The 21673-nt window shown below is 40.6% G+C and overlaps 1 protein-coding gene across 1 annotated transcript; it reads right to left on the reverse strand.

Annotated features, from left to right (window-relative positions):
• Positions 1-7943: 7943 nt before the first annotated feature.
• trir (telomerase RNA component interacting RNase) lies at positions 7944-21671 on the reverse strand. Its single transcript, XM_043695120.1, has 3 exons — positions 21396-21671; positions 14482-14559; positions 7944-11352 (listed from the first exon to the last, which is right to left on the reverse strand). The coding sequence occupies exons 1-3, from the start codon at positions 21669-21671 to the stop codon at positions 11245-11247; spliced, it is 462 nt and encodes a 153-aa protein (XP_043551055.1). The 3' UTR covers positions 7944-11244.
• Positions 21672-21673: the final 2 nt, after the last annotated feature.

The raw sequence follows: 21673 nt of genomic DNA on the forward strand, positions 1-21673 counted from the left end.
TCTTAGAACGTGAGTCTGCATGAGATTGGAACTTCCGCATATATCAGAACAGACTGTACTTGATGGAATTTAGAAGGATTTTGTTGAAACTTAATTTAATAGTGAGTGTGGATGTGGAGAAGATGTTGCCACTAATAGGAACCAAAGACACAGCCTCAGAGTGATGGGTCAGAGACCAAAACAAACTGCAGATGCTGGAATCCAAAGTTGACAAACAGGAGGGCTGGAAGAACACAGCAAGGCAGGCAGCATCAGGAGGTAGAGAAGTCAACATTTCAGGTATAATCCTTCAGGATTGGAGGAGATGTAGTCCTGAAGAAGGGTTATATCTGAAATGTTGACTTCTGCACCTCCTGATGCTGCCTGCCTTGCTGTGTTCTTCCAGCCTCCTGTTTATCTACTTCAGAGTGAAGGATTGACCTTTTTGAATGGATTTAGGAATTCCTTCAGCTGGAGGGGATGAATCTGTGGAACTCTGCCACAGAAGGCGATGGAGTCTCAAATCATTGTGTATTTAAGACAGTGATGGGTTATTTTTCTCTTCTACCCCTAAGTGTTATTGTGCACAACTGAGTGACTTTCCCACCACCAAACTCTGACTGTTTTTTCAACTAGTAGCCAATTGAATATTTACAAGCAAAGTCTAGATTAGAGTGGTGCTGGAAAAGCACAGCAGTTCAGGCAGCATCTGAGGAGCAGCAAAAGCCATATGGACAATGCAAACCATAAAAGGCAGGGAAGGTGGTTGTGATAGGGAAAGCAGGAAGAGACTAAATCAAAATGGAATTGATAAGTAAGGGGATCAAGAATTTTGGGAGAAGGCAGGAGAAGGAGGTTGAGAAGTATTTAGCCATAATTGAATGGCAGAGCGACCCAGTGGACTGAGTCGTCTATTTCTGCTCATATATCTTATGGTTGACTGCATGACTGAGGTGTGTACCATCTACAAGATGCCCTGCAGTAGCTCACTGTTGCTCCTTCAATAGCATGTTCCAAACAGAAATTTCTACCACCTAGAAGAACTGTGGATTTCAAAACATTGCCTACAACTTCCCCTCTTACGTCGTGCATTATCCTGACTCAGATATGTATAGTTATTGCTTTAGTATTGATGGGTCAAAATCCTAAAACCTTATAAGCACCAAAGAAGTATTTAGAGTGTTTGGGTTGACATGATTCAAGAAGGCAGCCTACCACAACTTTTTCAAGGGCATTTGAAATGAATGACATGCGCTCGCCTCATGAGCAACACCGTTGTCCCAGGACTTTTTCTTTTAAACCCCTAGCTTTTTCTTTGTATCTTTGCATACAAACTCCTCGGAATGAAGTGATGAAATCGATGCTGAAATGAGACCCAAGTTAGGAAATTCTATGTGAATAATATTGATTTTATGTTTATAATTCAAGCATAGTGTGTCTATCTCTGGGGTGAACGGAGAAAGTGAGGATTGCAGATGCTGGAGATCAGAGTTGACAGTGTGGTGCTGGAAAAGCACAGCAGGTCGGGCAGCATCCGAGGAGCAGGAGGATCAATGTTTTGGGCAAGACCCCTTAATCAAGGATGATGCTTGTGAGCTGAGGGGGTGGAGGGAATTTAGCTGAGAGTGCAATAGGTAGATGGAAGTGGGGATAATGGTGATAGGGTTGAGTGAATAGGCAGGGAAGGAAGATGGACAGGTCAGGAGGGTCGTGGTGAGTTGTAAGGTTGGAGGAGGGGAAATGAGGAAACTGGATACAGTAGATAACGTATGGAAGTGCAGGTAAAACTTTGATGGATGTAGAAGGCTCCTTTTGGGGCCTTGGACAGAGGTGAGGGGATAAGCGATTTGGTTTGCAATTCCTGCAGTGGCAGGAGAAGGTGCTAGGAGGAGAAGGTGGGTTGGTAGGGGGCGTGAACCTGACAAGAGAGTCATGGAGAGAATCGTCTTTGCAGAAAGCAAATAGGAGGGAAATATATCTCGTGGTAGGGACTGTTTGTAGGCGGCAGAAATGGTGCATGTGTATGGAGGTTGGTGGGGTGGAAGGTGAAGACCAGGGGGGTGGGGTTCTGTCCTTGTTGTGGTTGGAGGGGTGGGGTTCAAGGGTGGAGGTGTGGGAAGTGTTTGAGATGCACTGGAGGGCATCATCGACCACATTGAGGGCAATTGCAGTCTTTGAAGAAGGAGGCCATCTGTATATATTGGGGAGATAGGATGCCTATTTGCAGAGCACTTCAGAGAACATCTCCAGGACACCTGCACCAACCAACCCCACCACCTGTGGTCAAACACTTCAACTTCAACTCCACCCCCCCTCCCCCAACTGCGCCAAGGACATGCAGGTCCTGGGCCACCTCCATTGCCACATTCTAACCATCCAACACCTGAAGGAAGAACACCACATTTTCTGCCTTGGGACCCTCCAACCAGATGGCATCAATGTGGATTTCACCAGTTTCCTCATTTCCACCCCCCGGTCCATCTTATCCCAGTTCCAACTCAGCACTGCCCTTATGACCTGTCCTACCTGTCCATCTTCCTTCCCACCTATCCCCTCCACCCTCCTCTCCGACTTATCACCATTATTCCACCTATCACACTCTCATCTGCCTTCTCCCCCCCAGCCCCACCACCCTCGGCTCACAAGCCTCATTCTTGATGAAGGGTGTTTGCCCGAAACATCGATTCTCCTGCTCTTCAGATGCTGCCTGAACTGCTGTGCTTTTCCAGCACCACACTATTGACTCTGGGGTGAAAGGCCTGTGTTCAAGTCCCACTTGCCTCTCGTTGTGTAACATAGCTGAACAAGTTAATTAAAATATCACAAATAGGGCTTCCCTTGTATTCCATGATTGAGCATGTTGGATTTCAGGTACCAATTGTCAGCACAAAACACTTACAGCTCATGTTTAGCATCTTGCTGTCTGTATCCAGTAGAACAGTGTTGGGTCAGACAGGATGACCTAATGGTTTGACATTTCCTTTCCCAATCTCCATATTTTGGAAGACCACTCAAAAATTGTGATGACATGCTGTTGTTGAACCCTTATGATGCAACCAAGAAAAATAGCTAAACTCTAGAAAGCAAAACATGTTTTGGTTAGTACTTCAGTGCAGTTTTGAGGAAATAGTTTCAGAAGCATGTTCAACAAAAAGGTAAGGGAGTTTCAATCTAAAGGAGAAGTTACACAAGTGCCAACAAAAATGGATGTTCAGACTAAGACATCAGTAAGAAGCAGAAAAGTAATAAAAAGGTGCAAGACTAACAAATGTTAAAAAAAATGAAGAAAAGGTTATGTAGATGCATTAAAATTGGACAGATGGGAGGATAAATGAATTAGAAAGGGGCATTGATTAAATTATGACAAATGGAATGACATGGGTAACTGATCTCCACTAAAATCTAGGAAAGACCAAGTGAAATTGTATTTGTTTACTGATGAGGGTCTAGGGAGCTGTGGAGGAGTTTAGGGTTCCAATGTAAACCAGTCAATGAAGTTAGTGAACAGATAAAAAGGTAACCAAAAACGCTAACAGAATATTAGACTAGTCAGACAAATACTATGGGTATAAAAGGATAGAGGCTAAGCGTTTTGCAGTAAGCAACTCATCTCTTGCTTTCCCAATGTCTGTTAATTATTGATAAGGCATAAGAAGCTTGATACCATCCAGAATATAGCAGCCTACTTGGTTGACACCACATCCACTAATATTCATTCCCTTCACTACTAATGTTTAGTGTGTTCTATCCACAAAAAGCATTGCAGAGATGCAGCAAAGCTTCTTTAATGGCACCTTTCAAACTTAGGAACACTTCCACCTGGAAGGGCGAGGACAACAGCTACATAGGAACACCACCTTCAAGTGCCAAGGTATCCACAAGCCAGATATGGAAATATATCATTCTTCCTTCCTGTTGCTGGATCAAAATCCTGGAACACCCTCTGCAACGACTTTGGTGACATGCCATCACCAAGTGGACTGCAGCAGTTCAAAAAGGCAACTCACCATCACCTTTAAGGGCAAATAGAGATGGGCAATAAATTTAAGCAAGCCAGTGATGCCCACATACCCTGAGTGAATGTTTAAACATTGTTTAGGGTTATAATTGAGGAAATGATGTTCCGGTTGGACATACAAATTAGGATTAGGCTACTCAGTCCCTTGAGGGTGCTGCATCATTCAGTAAGACTATGCCTGATTTGACTACTTCACATTCCTGTCTACGCTTGATACGTTTTCACACTATTGCTTATCAGTAATCCATCTACGTCTGCCTTAAAGATACTTAAAAACTATTTCCACCAACATTTTAGGATGAATGTTCCAGAGATTCAGGAACCTGTGTGAGAAATGCCTCCTTAGCTCTGTTTTAAATGAGAAATACTTTATTTTAAACAGTGATTTCTGGATATGGCCTATTGAACCTATCTGGGGTACTGCATTAAGTGCTGAACGTTTGATCTCAAGAATGAGGCTTTGGAACAGTGCGAATTCATCAGAATGATGTCTCAAGGAGTCAACTATTAGCATTGCATAGGTGTGGCTTGTTTCCCTTTATGACATCTCCTTTTACCATCAGAATTAGTACTGCCAATGGGGTAGACCTCATTTTCTGGAGCTATGCTAGAGCTGTTCTGGTCTCTTTAGCATGGAAGTCAGACATACTGGCAACTCCCTGCAGGAAGTTTGTGCACATTGAACAGTAATACAGTAGTCATGTTACTGGGTTTAGCAATCCAGAGGTCAAGTAGCACCACTAATCCAGAATCTGGTTTCCAGCATCTGCAGTCATTGTTTTTACTTACTTAAATGAATTGGAGACAACTCTTCCAGAACTAATCAGATGAGTTTCTAATGGCAATCTAGTAGTTTTACAGTGACAATGCCTTTTATTTCAAATTTAATTAATTGAATGTAAATTCACTGGCTGCTGTAACTGGGATTGAAATACATTTCCAATTCATTAATCCAGTCCTCTGGGTACCAGTCTAGTAACTTAACCACGCTAATAACATATCCTTCAAGCAAACCATGAGGACTTCTGTCCCCTCTATTGCCAGTGTCCATTTACTAGCATGACACCTTTAGAATTTCCTTGTGAGTAACCTTCCATTTCCATCTTGTTCTGTCTTCTTGCACTCTGGAACACACTGTAATTATGGCGAGGAAAAGTCATATCAGACTCGAAACGTTAACTACTTCTCTCGCTACAGATTTAGCGATCTCCAGCATTTTGCTTCAATGTAATTATAATGAGCTGGCCCCAGTATAATTCGGGCGATATTTGCATTGCTCTTAATTATTCAGATAAACCAAAGACTGCCGTTGCTAGACATCAGAAACAAAAGCAGAAATTGCTGGAAAATTGTTAGTCTTCAGGACTCAATTTCTAGTTCAATAATTTTAGGGTCTGAGCACCTTTTTCCATATCCTTACCCCGACCCCTATACAGTAGACTTTCTCATCACACAGCTTGCTTTCACAAATCGTGTTGAGTGTGTGGTGTTGGAAAAGCACAGCAGGTCATCCGAGCAGGAGAATCAACGTTTCGGGCGTAAAACCTTCATCAGTTTATGCCCGAAATGTCGATTCTCCTGCTCCTCGGGTGCAGCCTGACCTGCTGTGCTTTTCCAGCATCACCACTCCTCACTTTCTCCCTGCTATCACAAATAACCCGTTTTCAGCAATTAGTGGACCCCATTAACAGCTATTGATTCTCCCAGGCTGATCATTACCTATTACTTTGCCTAATCGCTGTTCTCTCTCCAAGAGCTCGATCTATCATTTATTCCTTCCCCTCCCACCTTTAGCAGGTATGCCTACCTTTCTCTAGCTTCAATCAGTTCTGAAGATGGGTCACTGTACCCGCAATATCAACTATATTTTCTCTTCACAGATGCTATCAAACGTGCTGAGATTTCCCCCAATTTCTGTTTTGATTCTTAATTATTCAGAATGGGCGCTTCAACACACGATTATCTGCCTGAGTATCCCATCCTAATCAGTTGATACCAAAGCCAGTAGAGCTCAATGTAACTAAACTATAATTTGTCCCGTTCTCCTCTCACATCACTTCTCTAAATTGTGAATTAGTTTCAGTTACTTTTCATACATTATTCCGAAAAGGTTCAAAGTCAATGTTTAATTCTGCAGCTCTTTCCTCACTCTCCTGGAGTGGTAGTGGTGATTGGATTGAGTGCATGAAACTAGTCTAGTTCTTCAATAAAGTTCACAATTTCTGCATACAAACGGAACAGAACGAATGACAACTGGTTTATCTCAAAGTTAACTCGTATTTTACCGCCTAATTCGGGGCCTTGATAGATGCTGCAAGTTTCTCAGGCCCTTACTGGGATTTCAATAGTTAACAACGAAGATTCTACTGTCAAACTTATGGTTGAGGATCATTCCAGTCTGATTTTGATACCCAACATCCCTAACTACGTTCGAGCCAGGAGTTACTTGCCTACAATACTATCAAGAGGAGTCTTGCCCTGGTGTAGAATCCGGATGCATTGGAAAGTGATAATAGTAACACTCGAAAGCTCTTTATGATACTTTATTCAGTGAACTGCAAAAAAACTTGATTTATGTTCAGTACCTGAAAAATGACTAAATTGCGGCTGTAGACTGCACAATGAAACGACGTCGAGTGGAAACGACCAGTTTAAGTTCAAGGTAACCTCAACCTGGTCGAGTTATTGCCTTCCGTTCAGTTTTTGACCACTGTACAATTTTAATGTTATATTTTGTCGCTGTAGGAATAAACAATAGTTTAACATAAGTGATTAGTAAGTATGAATTGATGAGCTGTGCCATTGCTGGATCTTGTTCCCATCACTCGGGAATGGTAGAGAGGCCATAATCAATTGCTGTTTCCTTCTCTCTGTGTTGGGTCTATGGAATTATCTTCCTTACACAGTAGTGGAGACTGGATTGGATGGATTCTGGATTATCAAAAGGTCAAAATAAAATTGAAAAGTATAAGGGCAGGTCCTCCCCGCCTCAAAAACACACAGTAGACAGGACCCCACATTGGGCACAACTGAAGGAATTATCACAGCCGTGCTCCCGCTCTTACAGACCCTCATTCTCAGAGGCTGAAAACTTTCAAACCTCAATATGGGGTCACAGCGGAAAATAAAAGTTTGGGAAGGACTGGTACACAGGCTAGACGTGACTAACCCAACCAGTGTAACTGAACATATGTCTCCCAGCTGCTGCTAGTTACCAGGTTTACACCATCTAACTTCTCGACAGGAAATTCCACCAATGATATCTATCCCAGCGAATTCTTGTTGAAAAGTGGAGCTGCTTGGACAGCAGATGATACCAAAGTGAAAAGCTCCTTACTATTAAAAAAATCTGCTCACCTTAGTTGTTAGTTATACAGGTAACATCTAAAGGCTTGTCAACTTCGATGAATGTACAAGAGTCGGTGGAGAATGATCAACAGCTAAACACCTGGTTGACTCGCTGCCATGGAGAAAGTGAGGACTGCGGATGCTGGAGATCAGAGTCGAGTGTGTGGTGCTGGAAAAGCACAGCGGGTCATGCAGCATCCGAGGAGCAAGAGAATCGACGTTTTGGGCAGCCTTCATCAGCCTCTCATTCCTGCTGTTCGGATGCTGCATGACTTGCTGACTCGCTGCCATGTTCAATTCACCACATTTAGTTGGGAAGAAAGAAGTCAATCTTCCATCAATTTCTGATCAGCCCTAATGCACAAAAACGGTGCTGTACAAAAATTATGAGAATTGTCAGCAATGAGTTTATCATATCCAAAATGAATTAATGCTAATGCAGAACGGTACCAGGAGTCAAATAACATAGGGTATAGGCACAAAGTGACAAATCATGGTTATAGGTATCTAGGGGGTCAACGTTTGTACATTGGTGAGGGGACATTGCAGATTGGGAAAATGCTTGTGATATCAGGTTTTCAGGCAGAAGAATCCAGTGTGAAGTGACTGGCTTTTCCTTTTATTTTGAAAGGCTACTTTGCATGCAAAACATAGCATGGCACTGAGAAGTGTCACCAATACATTAGATATTAGACACGTACACCAATGGTTATCAGACACAACCACCGTTAACTTGCTTTATATATCATCATATGCTACTTGACTTTAGAAAGCAAATACTTAAAACATCAGTAAAAAAAAACCATTCGTCAAACTAATGAGCTGGCTACTGCGGTTTTATTTTACCTTCTAGTCAAACCAAATTAGCGGTTGAGAATACACCCTTTCTCCACTCCAACTCTTACACCCAATGTCTGGCACGACCAATACCATTTAATGGAGTAACTGTGACTATTTAATTCCAAATGAACTTCCAGAACCCCTTATTGATTCAATTAATCACAGATATTTATACATAATGAGGAAGTTAAGATTCAATCCCCTTGCCCTAAATTTGACTTTGAAAGAACTATTTTCTTTTCCTATACATTTACATTGGGACTTACAGCTCAGTATGTGCTAACTCAATTCACTGCCAATTTGCAAACTGCCAGGTCCTCTAATAAGATAAACAACCAAATAATCAGTTTCTTCTATTGGTTTGGGTGAATGTTAGTCAAAACACCAGAGCTTCATTGCTCTTCTTTTCAAAAAGTGGTCACCCAACACAGCAGGGCCTTGGTTTAATCTCATCCAAAAGACAGCATCTCTGACAGTGCAGCAATTCCTCAATCTAAACGGTCAAGTATGTATGTACAGTTCTGGAGTGAGGCTTTGAGCTAGACCCTAACTCAGCAGTGCAAGTGTCTCATGGAGTTAGGACTGACACTCAAGATTGGTTACGATTCCATTGGGTTTGGCGCACTCTAGTAACTAACCCAAATAACTATTCACAAAATCAGTCTGATAGCAGCAGGCCATTCAACTAGCAGAACATCAGTTAAATCTCAACCTCCACACATGTAATGGAAGTGGGAACTATACCAGATTTCATTCTCTGTAACTCAGGAAGAGCTGAAGACAACTTTATCACGGCCAGGATGAACTAACTCAGCGAAGCCATAAGATTGCTCAACTCTTCATTGCTGCGCTATTTACAGGGTGAATGACTACGGTTTAATTTGATCTTAAGTGCATCTTGGTCCCTATACCTCAAGTAAGTTTGAAAAACAAAAATCTCAAAATCCTTCAAACAAAAGTGCTCGTGTTTGTCTATTTGCCCTTCCTCCAGAAAGTGGCAACTTTTATAAACACTAGTGAGACATCCAATATATCATCCATGTTTCATAAGTGTACACAGCAGTTCTGGCTACTTGACGATGAAATGTATTGCTAACATTCTTGGCAACATCCGAATCTTTCAGTGGAGGCAGCTAAGACAGTGACCAGGAGCAGGAACCTGCAGATGAATTTTTGATTTCCCAGCTCCACATACTCACCAATACACCTGAAAGAAGCTAACACACCAAAGTCCAGGATGAACTTCCTGGCTTGGGTCGCTGAATCCCCATCCAAGTCATCAGGGAACTTTTGCTTTTAGTGTCAGATATTTAAACTAGCAGCACATTGCACAGAAAAGATGAATGACAACTCAAATCTCCAAATCAGTCAGTCTTTGTTGCCCCCCAATCCATAATACAAACTATTTCAATAAGTGAGCCTATAAGATTTGGAAAATATCAAGTTGGGTTACAATGTGCCTGGGAATCTCTCTCACTGCGTAACGACCGGCCATAAAAGGTGGTGAAATCTGGAAATAACAAAAGGCACGTCCAGAAAGACTGAGGAACAAGAGGCATTACTTAAAGGGAAATTTAAATATCAAAATTACTAATTTGTTAAAGGCAATGCCATCAAGTATTCTATGATCTAGTTCTACTTTACCTCATCTACCTTTGCCCCATTTAACTTCCTTCTCATTCCATTTCTAGAAAGTATCATTCAAATGACAGATAAATCCTATACAAAACAGACATTTGCAGTAACAGTCCTGTGGAAATCCAGCAGAGATTTGTGCTTCAGGCAAAGTGAGAGCTCTGCATTACTCTAAAGGAAAGACAGGGACCATATAGCAGACCTTTTTTGCAACACTTAAGATGCAGGCTGCGTTGAGCTTCTAGTTCTGCTCCTGCTGTTGTCAGCAGACAGCAACCACCACTGTGGCCCAGACGTTCTATTTTATCAAATCTTCTGCTTTTCCAATCTGACCTTATTCTGCTCATGGAGGAAGAAATGCTCTCTTCACTGCTCACTAATAGGAAAGGGAAATTCAAACAGCAGACAAGAAGCTACATCTCACTAGCACTGCCGAAAGAGAAACATTACAAACAAAGTGAAAACTCAACTGGGTAGATTGTAACAAGAGCTTTGTAATAATGTTTCACTGATACATCTGAGGTAGTTTTGTGAACTTGAGAAACATTTTCTCATCCCATCCAAGTTTCTGGGCTCACTGATTGCATCCTCATTGCCCACTCCCACTTTAAGTTCTTTATGGGGAATCCCACACATTGGCTGCCCCATCCAAATACTCATTTGAGGCACAGCAGTGGTCACAACTGCAACTTTTGTCCTTCTGGATAAGCTAATTCTCATGAAGAAACACAGGAAATCATTGGTCTTCAGCAATGTAAATGCTGTAGCAAACAGACTATGAGAAACAAGTCCCACTACTGCTTCTTACAGTTCAGCTCTTAATGCTAGTAATGTCATAATTCTGATCAAAAATGTAAATACCTCACCAGCACCAATCAGGCAATGGGCTCCTTCCAACACAGATGTATTGAGGTGCCTGACCAGTCATTGATCAAACCAGCCCTACAATTCTAGCCAACTTAGCAACAAGGGCCAGTAAGATGTACAATATTGTGTACAAGTTTCAAAAACTTGCTACAGTTTTGTAATTAATAACTGCAGGCGCATAAGAGTAAATATGCATGGACTTTTTTTTACTGACAACTGAAGCTTTATCGTGCATTTTATAAAAAATAAAGATTAAAAGTGTCTGGAAACTATGTTCTATATTGAAACAGGGTGTGAGACATAACTATATGAAAACTGTACACTATCAATCACATTTTGAAAGCGGACAGGATTTCAATGTTGAAAATTAAACATTGCGTTGGAGTTTTGTTTGCAAGTGTTGTCTTCAAACCACAAATCCAAATAAATACATATTCCAGGCAGTCAAAAGAAAAAATCTTATACTGGCTGTACAGTGAGGGCATTGGGTGGAGGACTTGATCTTAACGGTTGTAAAATATAATACAGTTCTTGGCTGCATAAGCTTGCAAATCTGGCTATTTAACAAGAGGCCGGGTTTTGTCATCATCACTGCACTGATGTGCTTTGTATTTCTTCACTTCTGCCATGTATTTGGCCCACGCATCTCCACCTCGTGCTTCAGCCTGAAGATAAAATGGAGAAAAAAAAGATAGGTTGAATTGGGCATTTAATATAACATGGAAACAACAAATTGCATTGTGGCAACTACAGGATTGAACTTTCACTATTACTGACAAAAGCTCTGGATTCAAAATCAGTTTAATTGCCAGAAGGAATTCACTGGCTACTTAATAAGCCAAATTGTACTTATTTTTGTCTTTCCTGCTTTCTTGAATGCACCAACTTGCTGTAGTGAAGTGAAGAAGCAGCTACCATCTAAGATGTTGGTACACTATGATCCCAAGTCAGATCTGGTGCTGAAATGAGATGCCTCCCTGTATGGTATCAGGTGATGGCCCAATAGACAGGAGTGACTAATAGCATATGTTTCCTGGATTTTGGCTGATGCAGAGTGCAAATACACCCAGATAGAGAAGGTAGGTTTGGTGGTCATCCTTGATGTGAGTTAGTCCCATCAATACCAATACAAATGTAAATTTGTAATAATAACGGACCACAAACCCTTGGGCTACTCAAAGAGGACAAGACCGTGCCGCCCATACTTTCAGGTTGCATTCAGTAGTGGGATCTCTTTCTAAGTGCATACAATTACCAGTTGGAACACTGTCTGGGAGGCCAAGTAGCAAAGGCAGGTGCCTTGAGCTGCCTCCTGCTGGCAGATACATCACTAGTGGTGCTGCCACTGGAAGAGTCTGTTCTGGTTTTAAACTTTCTGGATGCTTCTGGTCACTGCTGACATCAGGCGGTGGGCACAAAAAGATCCCATCTTGCCAAAACTAAAACAGCTGGTGGTGTTGGGAGAAACAAAAGGGCCATCACAACCAGAACTGAAACTTTCCTGGACTTGGCAAAGTCAGATCACCATAGAGGTTGGCATTTTATTATAGGGAGCAAGAATGATTGTCCCAAGCAAAGGTTGGATCCAGATACTTGGCTAAACTCCACCAGGTTCATACAGGATTGTCAAAAATGAAGATGTTGGTGAGAAGTTATGTCTGGTGGCGAGAATTGGATGCAGACATTGCCGCATTGGTGGGTCAATGTCCACAATGTGAACAAGGACAAAAATTACCACTAGTAGCTCCCCCATACTGGCTGGATAAACCCTGAACTCGGTTACATGTTGATTATGCTAGGCCTTTTCATGGGCTCAACATTCTTAGCATTGTGAATGCCCACTCAAAATGGGTGGATATGCCTAGTGTTGATTTGTCAAACACGGGGACAACAACAGAAAAGCTGCAAGCATCTTTTGCAATACAGGCTGTTGAGAGTGTTGATCATAGACAACGGACCAATATTTACCAGCAGGAAATTCAAACATTGCGAGCATGTGGAAAGAACGGTTCAAGCTTTGAAGCCAGGCTTAAATAAACAGCCTACAGCTTCACTCGATACTGAACTTTCCTGGTTCCTATTTGATTATTGAACTACTCATCATGCAACTATGGGATAGCTCCAGCAAAGTTGCTAATACAAGGATTCCGCACCAGGTTATATCGGATCTTCCTAGACAGTGGGGGTGAGACACACATGGCATCAGGAACGCCAATGCCAGACACAGGACACCTCTAAGTGACAAAGACAGTTTACTTCAGGGGATGAAGACTGGTGCCGAAACCATGGAAATGGCCCCACGAGTGAGGGGCATGGTCTATGTGAGGGGCATGGTCTATGTGAGGTCAGGTGCCATAACATACTAAGTTTGGGTGGGTGAGCCAATCCTGAACAAGCATGTAGACCGCATGAAAGTGGCAAACTCACAAACGGGGCAGGAGGAAAACATACCCAGCCCCCCAGAACAGACAGAAAGGCTGTCAGAATCCATAGGTTCTCCACTCTGTCTAGCATCGACGAAACCTCAAAGTTAGATACGGACACAGTGGATGTCACAACCTTGACAGCTTTACCACCCAAAAAGGGTGAATTTCTTCAGAGATGTTCCAAACGCAAGAGGTGGGCTACATTCCGGTACATAGCACCTGTATCCGAGGCTAAGTTAGAGGAACTGGACCCGGTGTGAAAATGCCCCAAGAGAGCCTACGCCCCTGGACTCAGTGGGAGGAGAATGTAGTGATTGTAACAATGTCAGCCAGGTGTACCTCGTAGAATGAGTTCCCTGACTGAAGCCTGGTCTAATCTGGGAGCCCTGGATGACAGATATAAACAGGACTGACAGAGATTCTGCTCACTCAGAGCGAGCTCTGAGGAAGCCAGGCCAGTGTCAAGTACACATGTAAATAAAGGGTGACTTGGTAATGGGATATCAGTCTCTGTGAAGTTATTTCAGATACCACATCCAAGATGGCACTTTTTTGGTTCTTACCTTTGATCTTGCAACATTGAAAGGGATTTAATAAAGGAACACTAATTGTTGATCTGTCCACATCCAGAGTTGCCCAGGTTAACTGCAGTAATCCTTGGCTGAGATTGGAAAACTCAGTAGGAAATGGACAGAAAATAAAAGGGCTGTGGGACTTCAATTATATGCATAGAGGGAAGAAACTTGTATTGTTCTTAGAATACAGGAGGTAAGAGAACAGTACACGTGCTCAAATTATAAGTTTGGATATAGTAAATAAGGAGAAGCTGTTTCCACTGTAATAATCAGCAAGCAGAGGAAAAATATTTGACATTAGCAAAAGAATTATGGTGACATCAGAACTTTTGAAAAAGGTGAATTGCTATGATTTACAATACATTACTTGAAAAGCTGGTGAAAACAAATTCAAAAGAAATTGGTTAACTAGTTAAGGGTAAAAGTTTGCTATGGGGAAACAGAAAAGTGCTGAGTTTAGTTGGATAACACTATCAAAGAGCCAGCACGGGTAAAATAGGCAAATACTGTCACTGTACTGTATAATTCTATGAAGTATAAGAGTTTGATTTGGTCAGTACAGGGTTGTGAAGAGCCTAATGACCATTAAATTTACATAAAGGGCAGTCGCAAAGGTTGCAGAGGATAACTGTGTTCTTTTAAGTAATAATCCCAATGAGAAGATTGGCTGGCTCAAAATGAAGTGAATATATTCAAATGCTTTATGGATATGAGCAGTACATATGCACAGAAGTTTAGACAATTCAAGACAGACTGCAGAGAGGATTCTCGTCAAAGGGCTACTGAATCTTACCTCCTCTTCAGTCTTGTGTTTCTTGGCTACCATTCCCGTCTTGAGGGCTAGCTTTGCCCCACCTCGCCGCTTTCCCACCTGGGGTAAGGGACAGAAGACTGCAACCATTACACGAGCGCTTGGAGCTGCAATGTCAATGCTGCCCACTATGTAATAAAACAGGGATCCTGAAATTAGATCTCATTCCACAACAGAATGCATCTCCCACGTCAACATCTCAAAGCATTTCTAACATACAGTACACAAGCTACTGTCAGCGGAAGTAGGCAATTCTTTATACTTCCCTATAAGGCAAAAGTGACAGTGCGGGTGTTACCAATTGATAAACCAACAATAGTTACTTAAATCTTTTCGGCATTGAATTAGCCAGACATCTAAAATGAGATCTTGCAAACCCATCAACAGATCCTTAGCAGGTTTCTTGCATCAATACACTGTAAGTCTAATTCACTGCTGAAATATAAAATATTTCTCAGATACAAGTGTTAGCCAGTTATGCGGCATTGCTTATTCATAATGACACAAGTAAAATCTAAACCTAAAATATTGGGATTAAACCCCCATTTAACAACATTATACCTACTTGAAAGCCTTTTCCATTGGATGAGTTATTTCAACTTTAGAAAAACAAATCATAAGTTTGTTTCAGTACAGAAGCATATAATTACCTTGCATGTGTCTTCTGACAGTGCAAGTGGAATTGAATTCGCCAGTGCAGAATTTAAAAAAAAAATTATGCTGTTCTGCGGTGTGGCCATTGCTTTGGAGCTTGTGAATGCAATTCCTAATTGACAAGCTGGTCCAAAATATTTCAATTTGATTATTTCATGGACTTTGGCTTACTGGGTTAGTTTGCAAACCAATATCTCTTGTTTACTGCATTAATTAGTGGACGGCACGGTGGCACAGTGGTTAGCACTGCTGCCTCACAGCACCAGAGACCCGGGTTCAATTCCCGCCTCAGGCAACTGACTGTGTGGAGTTTGTACGTTCTCCCCGTGTCTGCGTGGGTTTCCTCCGGGTGCTCCGGTTTCCTCCTACAGTCCAAAGATGTGCAGGTTAGGTGAATTGGCCATGCTAAATTGCCCATAATGTTAGGTAAGGGGTAAATGTCGGGGTAAATGTAGGGGTTACGCTTCGGCGGGTCGGTGTGGACTTGTTGGGCCGAAGGGCCTGTTTCCACACTGTAATGTAATGTAATCTAATCTAATCTAATTCTGCTTTGCTTTCTTGATTAAAGTACCCACATTAAAAATCTAAAATTGCAAATACAGTCAAATGATCAAGCTGGCTGCTCAACAAATAACATATGACAACTGCAATATTTAACAAAAACTGATCAAAGAACATCTCAGTTAGCTGACTGATGTTTCTGCTTCCCCCACTCTACTTTAAGAGTGATCCTGGAAACTTCAATACAAAATAATCCCAAATGCTTTCAAAGTTACAGAAGTTCAAATCTACACTCAAAAATTGAGAGAAGCATTGCCCAAGCAGTTCTGTATTTAAATTAACAGAATATAAAATCATGACAGGTCTGCTCTGCCGCTACATATTGTGACGATATTGTCACTTTAAAAAAGATTATTTTATCCTTTTCTTTGAAAAGAAAAATTGTAAAGGCAGAGGTACCAAAAGGTCTAGGGTGCTGGAAAGCTAAACAGCTTAACAATAGGAGAGTGGCCATTTCTCCCAGTTTTCTATTGTTTTGAAGGTGCAGCAGTCACAAGATGCAGGAGGCCAGAAGGGTTGCAAGCTTCAGTAATGATTCCTAACTGACTTTCTCTGAAATCTCTCTGGATGTTGTTTCTTCCTGTCTGTAAGAATCTGTGTTTGAATTTAGCTTTTTGCCAAGGGATGTGTTTATGTGATGTAACTAAACTGGAACAGTTAATTAGTTCAGTTGCTATATTGGGTCAGTTACGTTTTCCAATAGTTAAGTTATTCTAAATTCTGCTTTTTTTTGTTCATGTTTCAACGATAGGGTTTACATAAATTCTGTTTTGCTTAAAGCAAAGTGGGGTTTGCCCAGTTGAATCACACCTGGAATACCCACTTCAATCTACTATTAAAAGAAAACATTAGGGTCTAGACTACCTTGTTGAAATATTTTGAGGGGGTCTGGCCTGATCCATCGCAATATATTCCAGCTACTCACCGTTTTTTGGGTTTGAAATTAAGGCAGAAGTAAAACTAGCAGCAGGATTAACAGAGAGAAACCTTTGATCTGCCAACATGGTAGGATAGTGAAATAATATTTAAATTGCTAATTTATAAATATGATCAAATATTTTACAAAGCTCATAGAAAGCAGAAGGATGGACCTATTAGTTATTACAGCTAAACTTTCATGTCAAAGAGAGAATAAAAGAGGCAAAAAAGTTATAAAGTACCAACTTGGTCAGAAGACAGATACACCCTGACTAAAATAATAAAAGTTTATTCTAATGCTAACTGAACTGCTGGCTGTCCCTAATATTTATTTCAGATTTTCAGTTACTTTCTTACATGATTACACTTTACTCAAGTGAAACAGGAACATTTGGAAAATAACATTTATGGCAAACTATGTGAAACCACGCTCATTAAAAGGGACATGACACATTGTGTAGTCTGCTGAAAATTAAGTATTAATAAACACAGATCTAATGCAACTTTGAGTTACTGATTCAACATCACCTACAGCACCAGTGCCATTTCTAACCAATGCCACTTCTAGGTGTTCAAAATTAGACCCATGGTCTGTTTACAGATACATTTGTAAACTGAAATCCAACTAAACTGGGAAATAAAATGACCCAAGTATCATATTATACAATATCACGTGACTTGGCTTATCTAACAAACACCAAAATAATTTTATATCAGGGTACAACAGAACTCCTTGAAGATGTAATTTTTAAAACTGAACATCGGAATATTGTTACCTAAGACAGCACCAATAGTAATTTTCAAACTAGCTTTGGTCTGAAAAGTCTTCTTGTAGTTGTACAACTTGTTGGGATAAGATAGTCAGATTTAATTATGCTAACACTGAGCTAATATTACTATCACTCACCCACAATCAAACAACTAGAAATTGAATGTTTACTCCACAAGAGAATTTCTCTGTCAATGTGAAAAGGACATTTAAGCTCTGAAGATATAATTGTTCAGGAAAGTAATTTAAACCAAAATTTCTGGAAATGAACCTATGCAGGAATCTATTTTAATAAAATATTAAGAGAAACGCATTATACAAGCGACCAAAAGGGCGACCTGAAGAACTGAGAATACAAAACTCATTTCCTCACATACACCAGTTCCCTCAATGAAATCAGAATTGGGATCAAGCAGTCTTCCTGTACAAGATTTTCAGAGACATGTTTTTAACCTTCAACTAATGAGAGGTCATCTGCTACAGAAACTAATTCCTCTTCTCATTTGTTCCTCAATCAACTGTAGTACTGTTGTTTATTCTCAAATTGATAAAGTCCCAGAGTCTGACACTGCTCTTAGAGTCATACAGCATGTGCTTCTGTGAAAACAAAAATGAGCGCTGCATTCACACTTCAGTATGAATTGGTTGTGACTCCCAAGCTGAAATGAAGCTGTGCTGGGTCAATTGGGCACTGAATTTGGACTTCAAAAACAAGAGAGTAGATGCACTCTTAATTGTAGCACTAACATTCTGATGTTACTATTCTCTTCCTCACCCATCCCAGCATCACACTAACAAGAATGGAGTGGCAGAACATACATTCTTTATTATTTTTACAAGAGCTTTTGAGTCATTACATGAAGTATTAGTGCTGGAGAATGGAACTGTGTTTCAGGAATTTAGTGTCAGCATCAAATGCTCCCAGATCCAGTGTTGGAGAGGTTTGACCAAAAAGGTCTCTTTCCAGCCTGGATTAATCTATCGCAGGTCAAAGATTAGAAGACATGCTGCGAGACTGATATGACATCTCTACTTCTTACACCGATCTCTCAGAGTCATGTTGCCAATTAGTATCATTTGGAACTGGTTGAGACTGCCTGACGCGTTTCTCATATGATTCTGACCATATCCAGTGGGAAAAAGATATTTTTGTCTCAACAATATGGGCCAGACCCCAAAAAGCCCAACACATTCTTTTTGCAGTAGAAATAAATATCTTGTCCAAGTGCTTACATTTCTAATATAAAATATCAGAATGTCATTGGACCACGTGAACCAGGATATCAAACATGCATTTTTACAACCAGAAGATTTTTTTTTCATTAAGTAAAATAAACTGAGAAGTCTCTCAAAGAGCACAAAAGGGAACTTTCAGATTTGCAACGAACAAAATCCATGGAACGGTGTAACATTCTCAATATCATCATGACAACAAAGGTAATAGAAGCAGTTCTGAGAGAAAAGTGGTTACGAGCTCCTCTACCAGCAACTATAATTATTTTATTTAAAAATTTAGGAAGCTTTACCAGGTTGTGGATGAGAGGTGTTGAGGATGTTGTCAGAGGCCCCTCTGCAGTAAATATTTAAGGCAATCTGACAAAGCACTAGTGTTGCAGTCTTTACATTGGAACGACAACTTGTAGTATGAAATTTCACTCTGTTTCTTAATGGTGAGAGAAGCAATGGGAAAATGGCATTTAAATGTTCATATACAGGAACCACAAAGTTGGTGTACAAGTACAAAAGAGGAAATGGAAATACTAATACACTGTTTGCCTTTACATTATTCCGAATTCAGAAGTGAAGAAGTGGTACAGAGGGTAGACCAAACTTAGCTTCTTTATCTTGAAGACTGACCTATAATCTAAGTGTTTTAACATGAGATTCAATAAAACATATATGAACAATTGTTTCTATTAATCACATCCAGGCCAAGTGGACACAATTCTTTTTGCCATATGGCTGTGGTTGCTCAGTTATCAAGTTCATTTATGACAGATCAATGGAGTTTTGAATAGGAATTAAGAACTACTAGGACACTGAATAAGGTCAGTTGTAAGCTTTTAGAATTATAAAGCAGACTTAAAGGAGGTTGGCTTAGAGTGGTGCTGGAAAAGCACAGCAGTTCAGGCAGCATCCGAGGAGTAGGAAAATCGAGGTTTTGGGCAAAAGCCCTTCATCAGGAACACAGGCAGAGTGTAGACAGTAGTTTTCGAAAAATTGCTGAACTCTGAGGGGAGGGTTGAAATCTGAATTCCCAAGCTTTGTTAATGCCTGGGTTTAAAAAAAACCTTCTATCTCCTGAGCTTCGTTGATCTCTGAAGTAAAACAAAATTGATCTCCCGAGATTTGTTAATTTACGTTTTTTAAAAACAATTTCGGCTGCTCGAACTTAGTTAATTTTCGGGTTTTTTAAAAGGAGTATATGACTTACTCCTTTACTACCACTACTTATGTTCTTCAACCTCATTAACTTTATATTTAGTATCATTAATTTAAATTTAATGGATGTATTTTAAGAGATTTAGCATCCTTAGCAATAAAAAAGGTTCTTAAGAACACAAGGTCATACGGAAAATGACCAATTGTCCCTAAAGTAAGTCTGCCAGAGACACAATATTTGCAAACATATGAGAATTGCTTTAAAATTCTTATGATTGAATGAGAGTAAGCAAAGATTTAATTTAAATAATGCTTCATGCTTAAATTCAAACAATTCTGGAAATGTACAGGTCAGCCAATATTTCAGAAGAAAAATGTGTATGTATTATGTTTCAAAATATCTTTGATTTTGATATCTTTGCGATGGCGTATATTCAGGAATTGGAGGCAACACACAAAGTCAGTAGTGAACCAATGATTCCAGTGTCCAATTAGAAAGTCCAGGTTACATTAAATTTCATCAATCTGTCCTCCAATTTTCAGAGATTTGAAAGTGCAAATCCCAAAATTTTACTTTTCCCAAGCTCCCCGTAATTAGAGGCCACTTAATTTACAGTGTCTCTGCTTATTCAGTAAGGTTTAACATTTAATCTCAAGATTGGAACATCATGTTAGAATACATAAAGTTACTATAATGAGGCTCAAAGTCTTGAATGCCCGACCCAACAGAGGAAACCCTACCCACTGGAATATCAGTGGCACAAGATGTCAGTCCATCAATCCTTGCTGAGGGAGTCACATCTGCAAATCAAAAAACTTTGCCTTTTCAGATGATGACAGGGCTCTGTATTTTCAGATAAACAATTCTTAGCTGAGTTTTCTCTAAAAGCAAAAATTCAGAGCTCAGAATTTAATGACAAAAATTATACTTTGTTTCTTTTGTTTTAAAAATGTCCCACATCACTCTTATAGCCAGTGAATGAATCAATCTATAAATTCAGACAAGACAGGGGCAGCATACTTTTATGTAAAATAAAACTATACATATTGCCCCGAACATTGATGAATGATGGAAGGAGTCAATCAGCAAATTCAAGCAAAAGAACTAGTCGTATTGTTTTGTAAAATTAAAGGGATGTACATACTGCACCTAACATAATAATGATGCAAGGAACCAATCTGTAAATTCAAGCAAGAGTGGGAGGAGTGGCAGGAGTATGATTTTTTTTAAAGTGTAAAATAGTGCATTGCCTCTAACATTGTTGAATGAATGAAATAATCAAATCTGTAAACTTAGGCAAAAGAGCAGGTAGCATTATTTTGTAAAAGACTGTTGGCATTTCTCCTGACACTGTTGAAGGAAGGAAGGAATAAGTGTATAAACTCAGGCAACAGAACAGGGAGCATTGCTTTGTGAGAGTTATGACTGTACATATTGCTGCCAATACTGTTGAACGAAGGAAACAATCTAATTTATGTCAAGATAGTGGATAACATTTCTTTTTCGTGGTGATGGGAGGGGAGGGCAATGAACTAACGGCATCTTTCACCAATTCCCCAGCCCTGCTCATTAACCAGGAGGCAAATTGAGAGCAAAATCTCTCGCTCTTACAATATTCAGCACGCTTTTCTTCCTGTCGCTCTGGGCCTCAGCACTTTGCTCCTGGCCAGCGGCCACACTCCTCTTGCCTCCATTGTCTATGTCCCCGCCGCTCGGCGCGGCTCCCCCTTCGCTCCTCAGCCTCTCCTCCTCCATCTTCTTCTTGAAAAGTGCCATGAAGCTGCCATCGTTGGCGAAGGCGTTCACCCCTTTGCTCTCCGAGCCACCGTCCGCTTCGCTCGGCTCGGAGCTTCCAGAAACTTCGCGGTTCCTCCGCCTCTCCGCCATCT

Source organism: Chiloscyllium plagiosum, chromosome 8 (assembly GCF_004010195.1).
Source record: "Chiloscyllium plagiosum isolate BGI_BamShark_2017 chromosome 8, ASM401019v2, whole genome shotgun sequence".
Lineage (NCBI taxonomy): Eukaryota > Metazoa > Chordata > Chondrichthyes > Orectolobiformes > Hemiscylliidae > Chiloscyllium > Chiloscyllium plagiosum.

Bases quoted from the DNA above. Each gene is read 5' to 3' on its own strand.
- trir (XM_043695120.1), bottom strand. From the start codon at position 21,671: ATGGCGGAGAGGCGGAGGAACCGCGAAGTTTCTGGAAGCTCCGAGCCG. The intron at 14,560-21,395 runs GTAAGAGCGAGA...CCCTTACCCCAG, and splicing joins AGAAAAGCGTGCTGAATATT to GTGGGAAAGCGGCGAGGTGG. The intron at 11,353-14,481 runs GTAAGATTCAGT...TTTTATCTTCAG, and splicing joins AACACAAGACTGAAGAGGAG to GCTGAAGCACGAGGTGGAGA.